At 36.6% G+C, this 16,310-nt stretch overlaps 1 protein-coding gene across 1 annotated transcript; it reads right to left on the bottom strand.

The window, feature by feature from the left end:
- Positions 1 to 1,161: 1,161 nt before the first annotated feature.
- On the bottom strand, positions 1,162 to 16,033 carry LOC118825407. Its single transcript, XM_036595993.1, has 6 exons — positions 15,791 to 16,033; positions 12,880 to 13,303; positions 9,113 to 9,127; positions 3,208 to 3,304; positions 2,648 to 2,696; positions 1,162 to 1,766 (listed from the first exon to the last, which is right to left on the bottom strand). The coding sequence occupies exons 1-6, from the start codon at positions 15,843 to 15,845 to the stop codon at positions 1,342 to 1,344; spliced, it is 1,065 nt and encodes a 354-aa protein (XP_036451886.1). The 5' UTR covers positions 15,846 to 16,033; the 3' UTR covers positions 1,162 to 1,341.
- Between the last annotated feature and the right edge of the window lie 277 nt (positions 16,034 to 16,310).

Here is a 16,310-nt window from a genome sequence, read left to right as displayed (position 1 = left end):
AAAAGTGGCAAAGTACTATATGGAATACAGTAAATTTTATTCAAAGATTTTACTAAAAATCTTTGAAATATATACTTTGCATGCGTGTTGGACCCCTCAAAAAAATATACAGGGTGTCCCAAAAATATTGACATCATTTGAGATGTGAATATTTGAGTAACTACATGTCCTGGCAAACAAAATTAAATAGGCTTCATGTTGAACAGTACAAGATTTATTTATCAAAATTTGAACAAGAAATTCAGAGGGATGTAGATTTTATAACCCAATTCACAGCTTCACAAATGTAATATCTTCTGATACTGGTGGTCATCCAGACCCCTTTGCCCTGCACAGACAGCCTTCCTCTTTGAATTTTTTGTGCATGTTCAAATCTGCTTTCCAGTTGGTGCATTTTTATTGAATTGTCTCGAAAATACACACTGCAATTAAAATTTGAGATCATTTGAGGGAGAATTGGCTGTTTTTAGACTACCAAATGATGTCAATTTTTTTGGGACACGCTGTATTTTATTTTTCTTCATTTTCTTTGTCTTTTTGGAAAACCAAAAGCCTGTAATAGCTGTCTTTAAATAACCATTACAATGGATTACTCAAAAAACAGAGGTGGCTTGTCAGATGTGGAAGACAACAAGCTAAAAGCTAAAGCTAGCAAGATAGTTAACTATCCAGATAATTTACCTCAGTTTGGCCAGTTTGGCACCTTTTCTTTGGCTGAAAGGGTAGAAAACGTGTCTCTGGTGTCCATTTTGTGTTGAACAAAGATAGAATCGCTGTTTACTTTGTCATTTTGTTTAACAACTGACTCTAATGCTTGCTTGGTTGTGTTTATTAGCCTATAGACCAGTGGCTAAGCTAGCAGGATTGGTTGACACCAGAGGGATTCCCAACAGTTGTATGATGTATTTGCATGATGCATGCTGGGTATTGTAGTGAAGGAACACTGATGAGTGAAAATATGAACAAAAGAGACTGCTACACTACACAACACTGCATAACAAATGACAAAATGACAAAAAATGACAAAAAATTTATTAACCTCTAGTTTTAGGCTCAAAAGCCCCTCAGACACTTACAGTAATCACAAACTAAATATGAATGTTCATGTTCATGTTCAAGCAATCAGAATGAGTTTATCTGCACAAAAATTACCTACATTTTTATTCATGTCATGAAGTCAAACATTTTAATCTTTATTTACACTGATTACAAATCAGAGAAACTGTTTTTACAGAAACAATTGTCTACTGATTGAACAGCTCCAGGTTACAGTCACAGCCTGCACTACTGACTTCAGTATTACATTCTGTGTAATAACATCACACTATAAAGATATTGTTCTTATCTTGGGATAATTTCCAGCACTCTAATTCGACTGGGATCCCAAACACAGTCCTCTTCCAGTCCGCTGGGGACCATGCCGCAGTTAGGTGGGACCCAGGCTGTGTCATAACCGTTACAGTGCCAGGTTTTCTGTAAGGGGTGTCCCTGCCTGTTGATTTTCTTCACTTTACCCACACGTACACTCAGCTTGAGGACAGCCAGTCTTTGCCCAGGTGGTTTGTACAGAGGGTAGTGGCTGGCTTTATGAAAGCTCCGTGACACGTAGACACCAGCACCTAACATGCCGCCTGTGGAGCGCCTGAAACCGTAGCGCTTGATCTTTACTGCAGCAGACATGGTGGTGCCATGAAACATGGTATATACCCTCTGACCTGGGTAGACAGGGCATGGGGTCAGTCCAATGTGGTAGTTCCTGCACATATCTGCATGTGGATGAAGAGACAAGAAGTTAATATCATAAAATAGCACAGAAAACAAGACATAAAATAATCCTGAATTTGCTTTACACCATGAAAGTTCCAATGAACTGTACATTTACAGCAGGAATCCTGCAGTATTGTCAAAATACAGAAGATTACTGTAATGTTAGATTGTACAGTAATTATCTGTTATTTGCAAAGATTATTGGAAAAATTAACTTATGCAGCCTTGAGTAGCCCATCTCTGGATATTGTAGCACTGGGGGTAGAGCTTCCCATACCCACTTAAGAAACTTTAAAAATATATGTGCAATATATGTGATGTTTTAAAATGTATGTGCTAAATATATTTCACTGTGCTATATATATATATATATGTTAATATATCCCATTTGGGTCAATATATTAAAATATGTGCACATATGTAAATGTAATAGTACTATGTAATAGTGTCAGTTTTTATTATTTACATATGTGAAACATAAATGATAGTGTATTACAAACTTGCATACATATTTTGAAAAACAACTTTCATGGCAAAACACAATATAGACCACTTTGAAAAACTGTCTTTTTTCCATGATATACATTGTTGGGGGTGGGCTTCACACATACAGGGAATATTAATGCCACATTATGATTAATCCAACTTTTATTAGAGGAATAAAAAAAGTTTGACGTTATATGCTTGTTGTTATTCTTTTCAAAAACGTATTGTATGCTAAATTGGACATACAGCATTTTCAAATGAAATTCTTCATATGGAAAATTCCTTTACATATGGGAGCAATTTTTTAAAAATTCAGCATCATTTTATTGTTCAAATGTAAATGAAGTCCTTCAGAGTGGTTTGATGTGAAATGGATCATTGTAGAAAAACTTACAGACTGATTTCTTTACAGTGGTGGTGATAGGAACCAGGAGGTGTGATGTCTACAATGCAAATACATACATACATACATACATCATCTAAACCGCTTATCCTTCTGGGTCGCGGTGGGATGCTGGAGCCTATCCCAGCTGTCATTGGGCAGAAGGCAGGATACACCCTGGACAGGTTGCCAGCCCATCACAGGGCAGACAGACAGACATACACATTCACACACTCACACCTAGGGGCAATTTCAGCATGTCCAATCAGCCTGACTGCATGTTTTTGGAATGTGGGAGGAAACCGGAGTACCCGGAGGAAACCCACGCAGACACGGGGAGAACATACAAACTCCACAATGCAAATATAGCCATTTTATTTACAATCCAAAATGTATATACTTCATATATACAACAATGGTCTTAAGGTCCTGTTGTGTACCTTAATTCATAAGTGAGTGTTTTAAAAATAGAAAAATAAAAAGCCTGGAGTCAAGACAGGCGAATGGAGTCAGTTCCATACAATGGAATGTTGTATAATTATGTTCCTTAACTAAACGCATTGAGGACTTACTCTTGAGGATACCACCACAGTGACCGTTTGGTATCTTTTTTTCCTGAAAGTGTCCTCCACCTGCTGCAGTCTGATCAGATGACTTAGATCAGTGAATCTAAAAAAAACACAAAACAGAAAGTGAGATAGTGAGACTGACACATCTAGCCAAAGGGTATTATCTGTATTAGACTACAGATTACATTTCCCCTTTCTTAGCCTTATACAGCCATATACCTTTATATTATATATGAAAAAAAAACCATTTTGCACATTAAAAAAAAAACATGGCTCGGCACCTTTTGCACAGTACTGTACATCAGAATGATCCTCTAATATGAATGACAGTTGTTAAACACTAATACTTCACAAATACCAAACCTCTCTTTTACCCTATGGCCTATGTGTACAATTGCATCTCATACTGTAGAAGCAGATATCGTCTAAGCAGATTTGTCAAAGTAAAAAAGTAAAAAATATTAAAAAAAAATGCAGAATTTTACTTTTTCAATTATTTTATAGCTATTTTTCTTAGAAATAAAAAAAAAGTTGTATGTGTATTATTATGTGTATTATTGGTTTTCTAATTGAAAATAAGGAATAAACATGATTTTTGTCTGCAAATTTCAGTGCACAATTTATATTTATTTGCTATTTATATTTATTTATTTAAATGTTGGAAAATAAAAACATAAAACAAAAAATAAAATATGCCATAACTTGTGCACAAACCTAATCTTATGTTTTTATTCTAATATGTTAAATTCAACAAGTGCAGTAGTGCATTCTCTATAGAAGACTTGTTAACTTGTTTTCACAAAATCAACTAAATGTAATAAGAAAAGCAGATCAATTATAAATGACTGCCCAACACAATCAACACTCTTTCCAAAGCATTTCTGATGTATAAAGAAACAGCTGAGAGAAGGAGTCCTTTACCTTACCTTCAGGAAAACAGATCACCTGCAGAAGAAGCACAGCTTCCTTTAGGTTGCAGGTTTGCTTTATATATTGGTCTCAGCCCCATTCAGTGGTAACTTGTGTCAATAACACCTTCTTGCGTTCACGCTTCAGTAGAACTAAGACAACCAGTCGTTTAACATTTTTGGAAGATGATCTGCATTTCTTGGATGTACTGTTAACTTTCCTTAGAAAATACAAAGAAAGTAAAAGTAAAACTATCCTAGTGCCTCAGACTGAAGTCTCTGATGTACTGAATGAGGAGTACATTTTGCACACTATATATATATATATATATATATATATATATAAAACAACATATATTTGCTCCCGACGGAACAAAACCTCGTATCTCCGCTTTTGTCATTTTTCAGTTTTTGTTTTCACATTTCACCTTGTGTCAAAATTTCATGATGAATGGACCAAAAGAAATGGCCCAAAATTACTTGGAAAATGTCTGGTTCCATTGACTTACATTAAAAGTAAAGTATGTTTTTTCCTTCTCCTGTAAAGTTACCATTTTGGGAGATAAGAGGTTTTGTTCTGACAACAGCGATATATGTTAACATATATATGTGTGTGTATATACAGGAAGATTCACTCGAAAGAGACCCCGAATATTGTATAATAACTCTCACTAGGACGAAGCAATCTGAACAGAACAATGTGCAATGTGATCCTCAGTATATGGAGCGTCAAACAAGCTGGGATGCCCCTGCATTGGAGTGGTGAGGTAGGCGCTAGACAGCCGTCGCAACGTTTAACCTCTGTTTGCAACTTCCAGGTGCATACCCACGTACCCCTTCATGTGTCTGAGAGAAAACGGAGATCACTTCCAGCATCGCATGTAATACAATAGATTATACACACGTCAAGGTATGTAGCGTATTTTTTTTGGTTCAGATTGCTTCATCCTAACGGGAGATACAACAGAATATTCGGGGCCTCTTTCAAGTGAATCTCCCTGTATAGATAGATAGATAGATAGATAGATAGATAGATAGATAGAAACTTACTAACTTTTTAAGTGAAACCAAGCAATTTATTGAAACGAACTACAGCAGTGAGTAGCATGTGGTGGGCTTCACATGCTTGAGAAAGCTTTGAAAGCTTTGAAACCCAACAGTCCACAGTGTACTCCACTGCCATGGTCTCCATTCTCAATCACCCCAGAAGACTCGGTTACTGCATGTTGGCATGGTGAAGCTCATTTGAAGTTTGCTGCAGAACATCTGGAGAAGCCTGTAGAATACTAGGAGAATGTAGTTTGTTAGACGAGACAAAAATCTAACTTTTCAGCAACGATACAACATGCCATGTATGGACGAGAAATGGCTCTTATATGACCCTAAAAACACCATGTCTACAGTGAGGTTTGGAGGTGGAAGCATCATTATGTGTGGCTGTTTATCTTCTCATGGGTACTTGTGGAATCCATATTATCCAAGGGCAGACGAGTGGAGCCATGTACCGGGAAATTCTTTAGAAGAATCTGTTGCCATTCACAAAACAGTGAGGACGAGACATGGGTCGACTTTCCAGCAGGACAGCATTCCGAAACATTCTGCAAAAGGTTTGTTCCGTGAGAAGAAAATTAAGGTGTTGATGATGAGCAAATCCTTTAAACCCTATATTTAATTATATTATATTTAATTTAATTGAATAGTACAAAGATAACATATCAAATGTTGAAGCTTAGAAATTTCATTGTTTTTTGAAAAATATTTGCCCATTTTGAATTTGGAACACATTCCAAAAAGTTGGCACAGGGGGCAACAAAAGGCTGGTAAAGTTGTGTAATGCAAAAAAAAAAAAAACACCTGGTAGTTAATTGGCAACAGATCAGTAACATGATTGGGTATAAAAACCATCCTAGAGAGGCTGAGTCTTTCAGAAGTAAAGATGAGGAGGAGTTCACCACTCTGAAAGACTGCATAAGCAAATGCAACAATTCAAGAATAACGTTTCTCAACATAAAATAGCAAAGAACGTTTGCTTTTGATCATCTACGGTACATAATATTATTAAAAGATTCAGAGAATCTGGAGGAATCTCTGTATGCAAGGGACAAGGCCAAAAAACAGTATTTGCCGGCCATGATCTTTGGGCCCTCAGACAGCACTGCCTTAAAAACAGACATCATTCGGTAGTGGAAATCCTTGCATGAGCTCAGGAATACTTCTAAAACCCACTGGCTGTAAACACAGTTCCTTGCTGCATCTACAAATGCAAGTTTAAACTCTAAAACACCAACAAGAAATCGTATATAAACAGGATCCAGAAACACTGCCACCTTCTCTGGGCCTGAGCTCATTTAAAATGGACTGAGGGGAAGTGGAAAAGTGTCCTGTGGCCCGACGAATCAACATTTGAAATTCTTTTTGGAAATCATGGACACTGTGTCCTCCAGGCTAAAGACCACTCACCTTGTTATCAGTGTACAGTTCAAAAGCCAGTATTCATGATGGTATATGAGTGCATTACTGCACAAGGCATGGGTGACGTGCACATCTGTGAAGGCACCATTAATGCTGAACGATATATACATGTTTTGGCAACATATGCTGCCCTCCACTCTTTTTTCAGGGAAGGCCTTGATTGACAATGTCAAACCATAATTTGCATGTATTACAACAGTATTGCTCCATATTAAAAGTGTCCAGGTGATAAACTGACCTGCCTGCAGTCCAGATCTGTCTCCGCTGAAAACATTTGGGGCATTATGAAATGAAAAATATGACAAAAGAGACCCCGGACTGTTGAGCAGCTGAAATCATGTATCAAAAAAGAATGGGAAACATTTCTCTTTCAAAACTACAGCAGTCGGTCTCCTCAGTTCCCAAACTCTTACAGAGTGTTGATAAATGAAGGGGTGACGAAACACAGTGGTAAACACTCCCCCGTCCCAACTTTTTTGGAATGTGTTTTCGGCATCAAATTCAAAATGGTCATATATTTTTCCAAAAACAATCAAATTTTTCAGTTTCAACATCTGAAATGTTGTCTTCGTAGTATTTTACTTTAAAAATATGGTTTACATGATCTGCATATCATTGCATTCTATTTTTATTCACATTCTGCACAGCGTATTAGGGCAAATTACACATGTTCGAATCTCTTTTTGTCCGTTAATTTATATTACATCACAAAACTATGACAATTCAATATTTTCTGTGTTGCTGGGCCAGATTGTCCTGGACTCATTATACTGTTATAAATAAAGGTTCTGTGCAGGTACATTTTTTGTCCACCGAGGTACCAACAACGTAAATGTGCCCTCAAAGGTATAACAGTGGTTTTAAGGTCCAACCGTGCACCAAGTTCACCAAATTTTTCCCAGTGGAAAAGTACAAATTTGTATCTTTTCATAACCTAATGATTTAAAACAGAACTGTAAAATAAAAAGCCTGGAGACGAGACGGGGTGTGTGGAGTCAGTACAGCTTAGAAAATATAATTTCAATGGATTATGGTACAATTATGTTCCCTGACTAAAGGTACTGAGATGTACCCTTGAGGGTCCCACCCCAGTGACAAGAGGGGAACTGCCCCAGTGACAGTTTCATACCTTTATTTCTGAGAGTGTAGAATTAACATTTTAAACCAACATTATTCATATGTTAGATATTTATGAAAAATATGTACCAGTTGTCTATTGGACAGTGATGTCAGAGACAGTGACAGGCCATTCATTTCCTTAATAACTAATGAAGAAAACAGTGCAGAGCTGCCGGAACACACGTAATATGTTTTCTTCTTTCTTTCTTCCTTCTATGGAAGTACTAGAAAAGTCAGTGATATTCTGCTGTGAATTGCATAAGCATACCTTTTCATGAAACTAAGATGACCAGTTATTCAACATTTTTGTCTAATGATCTGCTGTTTTTTCACAGAAAAGAAAAGTGAAAGAAAGGTACTGAGATGTACCCTTGAGGGTACCACCGCAGTGACAAGAGGGGTACTGCCCTTAGTGATAGTTTCATTCCTTTATTTCTGAGAGTTTATGGCATATATAACACCTTATAATGCCTGACATAAGCTTGCAAAATTGCCTATAAGCAGTTACAATGATTATATAACGCTTGTTCAGACTGACAGCCCAAATCTGGTTTCTGCCATATTCAGACTGTATCCGGATTGATTTTTGATAGTCTGGACAGCAAAAAAACACATGAAATCCGATTTTTGCAAATCGGATCCAAACCACATTTGGAGGTGGTTTGAAATTTGATTCCAAATGGATTTTTTCAGACGCGTCTCAGCCTGGACACTTTGTTCACTCAAATTGGACTTCACAGTGTCTTTTGCATCATTTGCAATGTGAAAAACAGCAACAGTGTCAAATCCTATGTCGTTTGCCACAGCAACCCATGCAGATAGGTTGGTGATGTCTGGACACACAAATTCAAAAAACAGTGCAAACACAAATCTCAAAAGTTCTGATTTGTGAAACAAAAACAATTTGCATGCAGTCTGAGCGTAGGCTAAGAAACATGAAGAAAACCAATATACAACAGACAAAACCACAAAACAAGGCCTGAGAAACAAAACCCTAAACAAACACAAGACAAACAACCAGTGGTATAAACACACAGGAAACAAATGAGAAACACCTGGGGCTAATGAGAGGTTCTACAGACTACACACAGGTGAGACAGATGACAAGGAGGCAGGATGGGGCAAGAGACACAGACCAAAACAACAACAAAAGCACATAGCAAGACACACAAGGGAAGGTTAACAAAGGCAGACAGAAACAAAGAAAGATGAGTGCAGGGCAAGGCAGGATGTTACAAAAACTTCATAGTTTCAGGTTTGTTAGGGTATGTCAGGGTCCATAACATATAATATCTGTTCATAAGATCATTGTAAACATGAATGTTGTTTTTCATTATATCACACTATAACAGGCTTCTGGTGTATGTTCTGCAGACCCACACAGGTAAATGTTTATAGGGTATAATCACTTCTGTCCCCAACAGCTATGGGAGACATGGGAGAAGACTCTGAGAGTGAGAGTATAAGGATTGATTTTTGGTGGCACTGATTAGTGTTGTAGTACTTGAGTCCAGTCTCGGTCTCGAGATCAGTCTTAAGACTATAAATGAGCAGTCTTGGTCTCATTTCAGTCTTGACCTCACTAGGACTCAGTCTTGTCTCAGCCTCAAGGTGAGGTGGACTTTTTGTAGAGACCAGCGGAGTCTGATGCCTCCATCTGAGGAAACTGAGCTGAATTATTATTAAATGTTAATGAAAGCAGAATAAACAGAATAAAATAGTCCTTTCTCTATGTACTAAACTCTCTTCAGCTGTGTCGCTGTTACGCACGTGCAGGTACTGTTGCCTTGCCGAAATGTCCTACTGTACAGTGCATTTATAGATAGAGCTCTACATAAACCTGTAGGTATCTAAGCTATCTGCTAATCTGCTAATATGTCATAATATGTCACCTCCTGCTTTGCAGAACTCCACGTACTCTCAGTACCATGTACTGCCTGTGTTCTGTTTTGTATATATTGTAAGTTTTTCATATTTAATATTGTACTGTACTGTCTGCACTGTGTATATTGTATTGTCTCACACTTCTGTGTTGCACCATGGTGCTGGAGGAATGTTGTTTTGTTTCACTTTGTACTTGCATATAGCCAAAATGACAATAAAGCCTCTTGAATTTGAACTAAAGCTTCTTGTTCAAATTTCCCCGCTCCACCTTAAATGTTGCAGCAGTTACATTCTGGCTCCTCAGGCCACTGAGGCACTCAGGCACCATTTAAGGTGGAACTCCTTATCAGAAACTACTAGCATCAAAAGAATAGTTATGTTACTGAGAGCTGTAGTTTACTGTTCATATTGCATGGTTTACAAATTTGTTGATAGAATATCATTAATTGTAGTTAATCTTTGGTGATTGTCTGCTATATTTTTAGCTATTTTAGCTATTTTATGTGGGCGTGTAATATCATTAACTTCTCCCTACAACAGTCATTGTTGCTGTAATACGCAGTATATGTATTATTATTATACATAATATCACCTCACAGCAAGAAGGGCCTGGGTTCGATTCCCCAGTCGGGCGACCAGGGTCCTTTCTTTGTGGAGTCTGCATGTTCTTCCCTTGTCTGCATGGGTTTCCTCCCACAGTACAAAGACATGCAGTCAGGCCAGTTGGACACGCTAAATTGCCCCTAGGTGTGAGTGTGTGTGTGAATGTTTATGTCTGTCTGTCTGCCCTGTGATGGACTGGTGACATGTCTAGGGTATTTCCTGTCTTTCGTCCAATGAATGCTGGGATAGACTCCAGCACTCCCCCGTGACCCAGAAGGATAAGTGGCTTAGATATTGTGTGTGTGTGTGTGTGTATGTGTGTGTGTGTGTGTGAGTTTGGATATATAGTGTATAATCAATAAACAGACAACTAACTACAAACAAATTTAATTTTTTTAAAGTTTTATTTTCTGAAAAACATCGGAATCCGGTCTTGATCTTGTCTTGGTCTCGGCCACTCCTGGTCTCGGTCTTGACTTGGACTAGGACCTAGCGGTCTAGACCACAACATTAGCACAAATATCTAATAACTACCCAGAACTACAGTATACTCACCAGGTATTACCTACCTGTTCAGCATTTCAATGCATATCATTGTCTTGGAGCTTACCATCATGTTACCCAAAGTAATTATCTAGTACTTTGGAGTTTGTACATCACACTAACTAGAAGGGGGACTGGGAAAAAAAAAAAAAACATTACCAAAGGTTTACAAGTCAGGTTTTTCCTAAAACTGTAAATCGACTCAATTGAATTATGGAAACTTTCCACACAATTAAATGGATTTTTTTCAAAATTAGGTCATTTTGTCGATCCAACATTTTTAAATTAACCAAACTTATTCTGCTATAATATTTCCATCTCAATTCATTAAAGTTTATTGAACTTGATTTACTAGTGTTGATTTAAGTTATGTTGGTCCAACTTATCTTACTAGAACTCGTTTAACAGGTAGTTCCCAGTCAGATTAGAACCACATTCAGCAATAGGGAATATGATAAAGCACAGTAACAAGATTAGGCACAAGATTCAAGCATACACCCCAGAGGAGATAATCTAGAACAGAGGTTGGCAACCCAAATATTGAAAAGCCATTTTTTCCTTTCAACAAAAATCAAACCACCTTTGGGAGCCACAACATTTTATGTCCATTTTACCATCTTGGCTGTAAATATGTCTCAGTATGTGGAAATGTACTAGTGTAGGCTAAAAAATATAAATGGAAACACAGACTTACTTTGCTCTGCTTTAAGCTTTAGCTCAGCTATAGACACTTTTCTTGCATCTCCAGCAGGAAACTTTTCCGCGAAAGTAGAACAGTTTATTGTAAAGTGTTACTCTACTTTTTACGAGGCTGAATTTCAGCTTCTCCATTGCGGCTCCTTGTTCTAATTTTCCCATTTCACCTTGAACAAGAAGCTGGTGAATGAGAAACTGACTTCATCTTTGCAACTTTTTAGTGTTTGACAGTTTCTCGTTGCAGATTAAACGTATCAGGAAACCAGCTGGAGTGATTATAAATGGAAATAAGTCAGTTCATCTGCAAATCATCATGTTCATCTTAAATCTTTCTCTTTGACTTTTCGTTAGCTACTAGCTAGGTGAGATTGTTGTCTGCATTGCTATGTGACCAGCAGTCTGCACACCAACCTTCAGGGTTAAAGGGTGAATAAGCAGTTACTAGTTAGTACTATTTCAATACTTCTTTGGACTAAATTTGCCCACTTTTTTAGTTTATGAAAGTATACTTTAGGTGTAAAAGTAGTAAACTTTGAGTACTACACTAAAAGTGAAAAGTACTGTTATAATACTGTTATAATACTGTTATAATAGTACTGTTAGTGTAGTAGTTATACATTTCCATCCCACTTTTTAGTTTATGAAAATACACTTTTAAGTATACTCTCAGTAAACTATTAGTTTACCCTGCAAGTATACTTGTAAGTTTTTTGTAAGAGAATTTAACATAATACTTAGTTTACTACTAATATATATTTTTTGCACTTTAAAGTATACCACCATGCTTCTACTTAGGTATTGTTCTTTATACTTGAAATATATCTTTAATTCTACTTTAAGTAGACTTAAAGTTAACTAATATGGACATTACTAATGGACTGCACATAAAAATTCATGCTTAAGATTAAGAAAGTTTGTCTTCACATATCAGAATTTTCGAATATTGCATATGATACCAAAATATAAGAACATAAGAACTCAAACTGACACTCCAGTACAAAAAATACAGTTTGATATTGGAATTTGTGTCCGAAATCAGTCCCTGGCTGCCCACAAACAGGTTGTACTTCTGTACAATTGACATAAAATATCAGGTTCAGTTTGACCCGTGTACTGTTTACTTTGAGCTATTACACCCCAAACTACAAGCCAAGTATACTTAAACTTTATGTTTAAGGCGAGAATACTTAATTATACTTTAAAATTTTATTTTGTAAGTATATCGCAATCAAAAGTATAAGCACAAATATATTGCCAAATATTTGTCAATATAAGCCAAGTATAATCACATATAATTTTATTTGGTATATAAAAAGTAAACTGAAAGCCTATTCACTTGTTTTCATTACAAAACATTACAAAACATTACAAAACGGTACAATGTTACACATCGGTTAGTCATCATGACATTGTACATCCAACTTATTCAAAACAAACACATTAGTGCTATCAGTCGTTTGTTATAATCTCCTCTACTTTGATCCTCCATGGCTCATACACACAGTCCTCCTCCAATCCACTGGACACCATCCCGCAGTTAGGAGGGACCCAAGCTGTGTCGTATCCATGATCGTGCCACGTCTTCTGCAGGGGATGGCCTTGATAATCGATCTTCTTCACTTTTCCCACTCGTACACTCAGTTTGAGGACGGCTAGCTTCTCTCCTGCTTGTCTGTACATTGGATATCGAGAGGCCTTGTCAAAACTCCGGCTCAAGTAGACGCCACGTCCTAGCATGCCGTCAGCGGATGGGATGAAGCCCTCCTTTAGGATTTTCATAGCCTTGTCCATTGTAGTGCCATGGTACATAGTGAAATACCGGTGTCCAGAATATTGCTGATCTCCCATCTCTTCACACTCTGCTTTGCATGATCCTAGAAAATAAAGGTTAATTCACTCTTATCCAAGAGTCTGTAAACTGCATTACAGCTCATTGATCAGCGCACGACTCCTTCAAGGACCCTTACATTTTAGTGCACTTCTAAGTCAGAGTGCTATGTATTCTGCTTGATCATGTGTTTTACAGCAATGGCAGCTACAAATTTGGAAAACACTTTATTTTAAGGAAAACATCACTCAAGATCACAAAACAATGGTTCTTCAAGGGCTCTTTAGTAAATGCAATGGTTCTATTTAGAACCATGAGTTCTATATAGAACCATTTCATGCTTAAATGGTTCTTTGCAAGGCAATATGGTATTTCAGATTGATGGAGAATGTGTTGTATATGGTTCTGTATAGAATCGTTTTTGAAAATTGTTCTATTTAGCACCAACAAGGGATCTTCTATTGTTAAAAGCTTGCCATTGCAACAATAGAAGAACCCTTTTTTGGTGCTACACACTTAAAAATGGTGGTTCTTCAAGGGTTCTTTAGTTAAGCAATGGTTCTATTTAGAATGATTTCATGCTTAAATGTTTCTTTGCATGGTGATATGGTTCTTCAGATTGATGTAGAATATGTTGTGTATGGTTCTATATAGAACCTAAAAGAGCTCTTCTATTGTTACAAGCTTGACATCATAACAACAGATGAACCTGTTCTGGTGCTAAACACTTAAAAAAATATGGTTCTTCAAGGCTTCTTTAGTAAAGGCAATGGTTCTATTTGGAAGAATGAGTTTCATATAGAACCATTTCATGCTTAAAGCGTTCTTTGCATGGCGATATAGTTCTTCAGACTGATTGAGAATGTGTTGTATATGGTTCTATATAGAACCTAAAAGAGTTCTATATAGTTCTATTGTTACAAGCTTGACATCATAACAATAGAAGAACCTTTTTCGGTGCTACATACTTATAATGTATTATTCTTTTAGGGTTCTTTAGTAAAGGCAATGGTTCTATTTACAACCATGAGTTCTACATAGAACCGTTTCATGCTTAAATGATTCTTTGCATGGTGATATGGTTCTTCAGATTGATGGAGAATGTGTTGTATATGGTTCTATTTCATATCTATGTTAAAAAATGATGGTTCTTCAAGGGTTTAGTATGAACTCATTGTACTAAATAGAACCATTGCCTTTACTAAAGAGCCTTTCAAGAACCCTCATTTCTAAAAATTAGGCAGTTCTAAATGTCTTATTCAGTAGGCTTTACACTTTAAACATTACAACCTGCAGGGATGCATATTTGGTTTGTTATGCAAATATTACATAATGTAATATTATATGATGATGGAACGTAACAATCAGGGTTAGGATGTAATGGAATGCAAGCATTGGGAATACAGAAATTAAGTATCTGTATACAGTCCCAGTTACATTTTGTAAAGGCTGATTCAGAGTACAGTTTTTATGCAATCTTTCAAAAATCAGTGGGTAGCATGTAGCATGATCTCTATACAAATTCTAATGAGGATCACAATTAACAGTTTGTTAAGCTGATTTTCTTGCTAAAGCCTGAGTAGACTGATAAATCAATGTGATGATCAGTTATTTACCTCAAACTAATAATCCCCTCAGAACTGGACATGTTTGTGAGTAATAAGTTTAAAATCTGTGTTGTTCTGGGCTCCTGCTTAGGGATTATGGGAGTAGCAGTGGACTGAAGCAGGCGGTAAGAAAGAAGACTGAAATTTTGTAAGTTCATTTAAAATTTAATAAGTGATTTCTTTCATGAAACATATTAACAGAGTAATTACATGAAAGAAAAGTGCCTAACAGTAACAGCGAGTAACAGTGTTAAAAAAGAGAATTTAACATCACTTATCGAGATGTATTGTAAATGTGTTTTATGATACTTCACTTCAAGATGTGTTCCTTATTGTGAAGTGCAGTTTTATTCTTCACCAATTAGATTTTATGTATTGCTGCTGTCAGAACAAAACCTCGTATCTCCAAAATGGTAACTTTACAGGAGAAGGAAATAACCTACTTTACTTTCAATGTAAGTCAATGGAACCAGACGTTTTTCCAAGTCATTTTGGGTCATTTCTTCTGGTCCATTCATTGTGAAATTTACATACAATGTAAAGGGCGACAGGCATTTTCAAATTCTGACAAAAACTGGAAAATGGCAAAAATATAGATACAAGGTTTTGTTCTGACCGCAGCGATATGTTATAAATACACTGGGTGATGAAAATGTAGTGAGTAAAAAGCTATTTTTTTTATCTTGGAAATGTTAATGAATAAGAGCACAGCTATTCTATTCCAACAACTCCAAAAATGTAAGTGTAGTAACAAAGTACAATCACAAAAGTGTTCTTCAGCCTGACACACCTAATTATACACACTGACCAAGTGTGTGCCTCCTTAGGCTACTATACACAGAACATTTAAATAAATAATGAAATTAGAACCAAAAAAGTTTGTTAGTTTGTTTCTCAAAAGTTTGTTAATGGGAAATCATACTTACCCCTGTCACAAGTAACACAGTTACCTTCCCAGATGCAGCTGCAACTTAGTTTCATTTTTGCTGAGTGTGGCTTGTAATAAATAGCAGAGTGTGGGACTTCCCAGAACAAACAACCTACTGAAGCTGTATATATAGTGCTACACTGAGCATTCCAGAGATGTGCTTCATTCTTTTCAACCAAGGGAGAACTTCACATTAAATCTTCTTTTAAAGAAGAAGCATTTTCTTACTTCACAGTTACGCCCTATCATTGGTGGGGTTTATTACTATCACTTTCTGTTTAAGGGTTTAAAGTTCAGTTCCTGAAAACCAGCTATTGAGCAATGCTGTAATAATCAATGGAATGCAGCTTTTTAAAAAAAGCAGCTAAGGTTGTGGGACCTTCTGAGGAGAATAACAGGTTGAACTATGACACCATGGCAGTTCTCACATCAGTTTTCATGCTGTGTTGCAAAGAAATATGCCACTGGTAACACTTTAATATAAGACGGCATTATAATACCCTTATTATGCACTTATT

This window comes from Colossoma macropomum, unplaced genomic scaffold, assembly GCF_904425465.1.
Source record: "Colossoma macropomum unplaced genomic scaffold, Colossoma_macropomum, whole genome shotgun sequence".
Lineage (NCBI taxonomy): Eukaryota > Metazoa > Chordata > Actinopteri > Characiformes > Serrasalmidae > Colossoma > Colossoma macropomum.
The sequence above is the reverse complement of the archived record's forward strand: the minus strand, read 5'-3'. Positions and strand labels throughout refer to the sequence as shown.

What these genes read in the sequence shown, in the direction of transcription:
- LOC118825407 (XM_036595993.1), bottom strand. Translation starts at nt 15,845, where the DNA reads ATGAAACTAAGTTGCAGCTGCATCTGGGAAGGTAACTGTGTTACTTGT. An exon ending in CTGTGTTACTTGTGACAGGG is followed by an intron (nt 13,304 to 15,790) that starts GTAAGTATGATT and finishes TTTATTTTCTAG; the next exon opens with GATCATGCAAAGCAGAGTGT. An exon ending in CTGTGGTGGTATCCTCAAGA is followed by an intron (nt 2,697 to 3,207) that starts GTAAGTCCTCAA and finishes TTTGCATTGTAG; the next exon opens with ACATCACACCTCCTGGTTCC.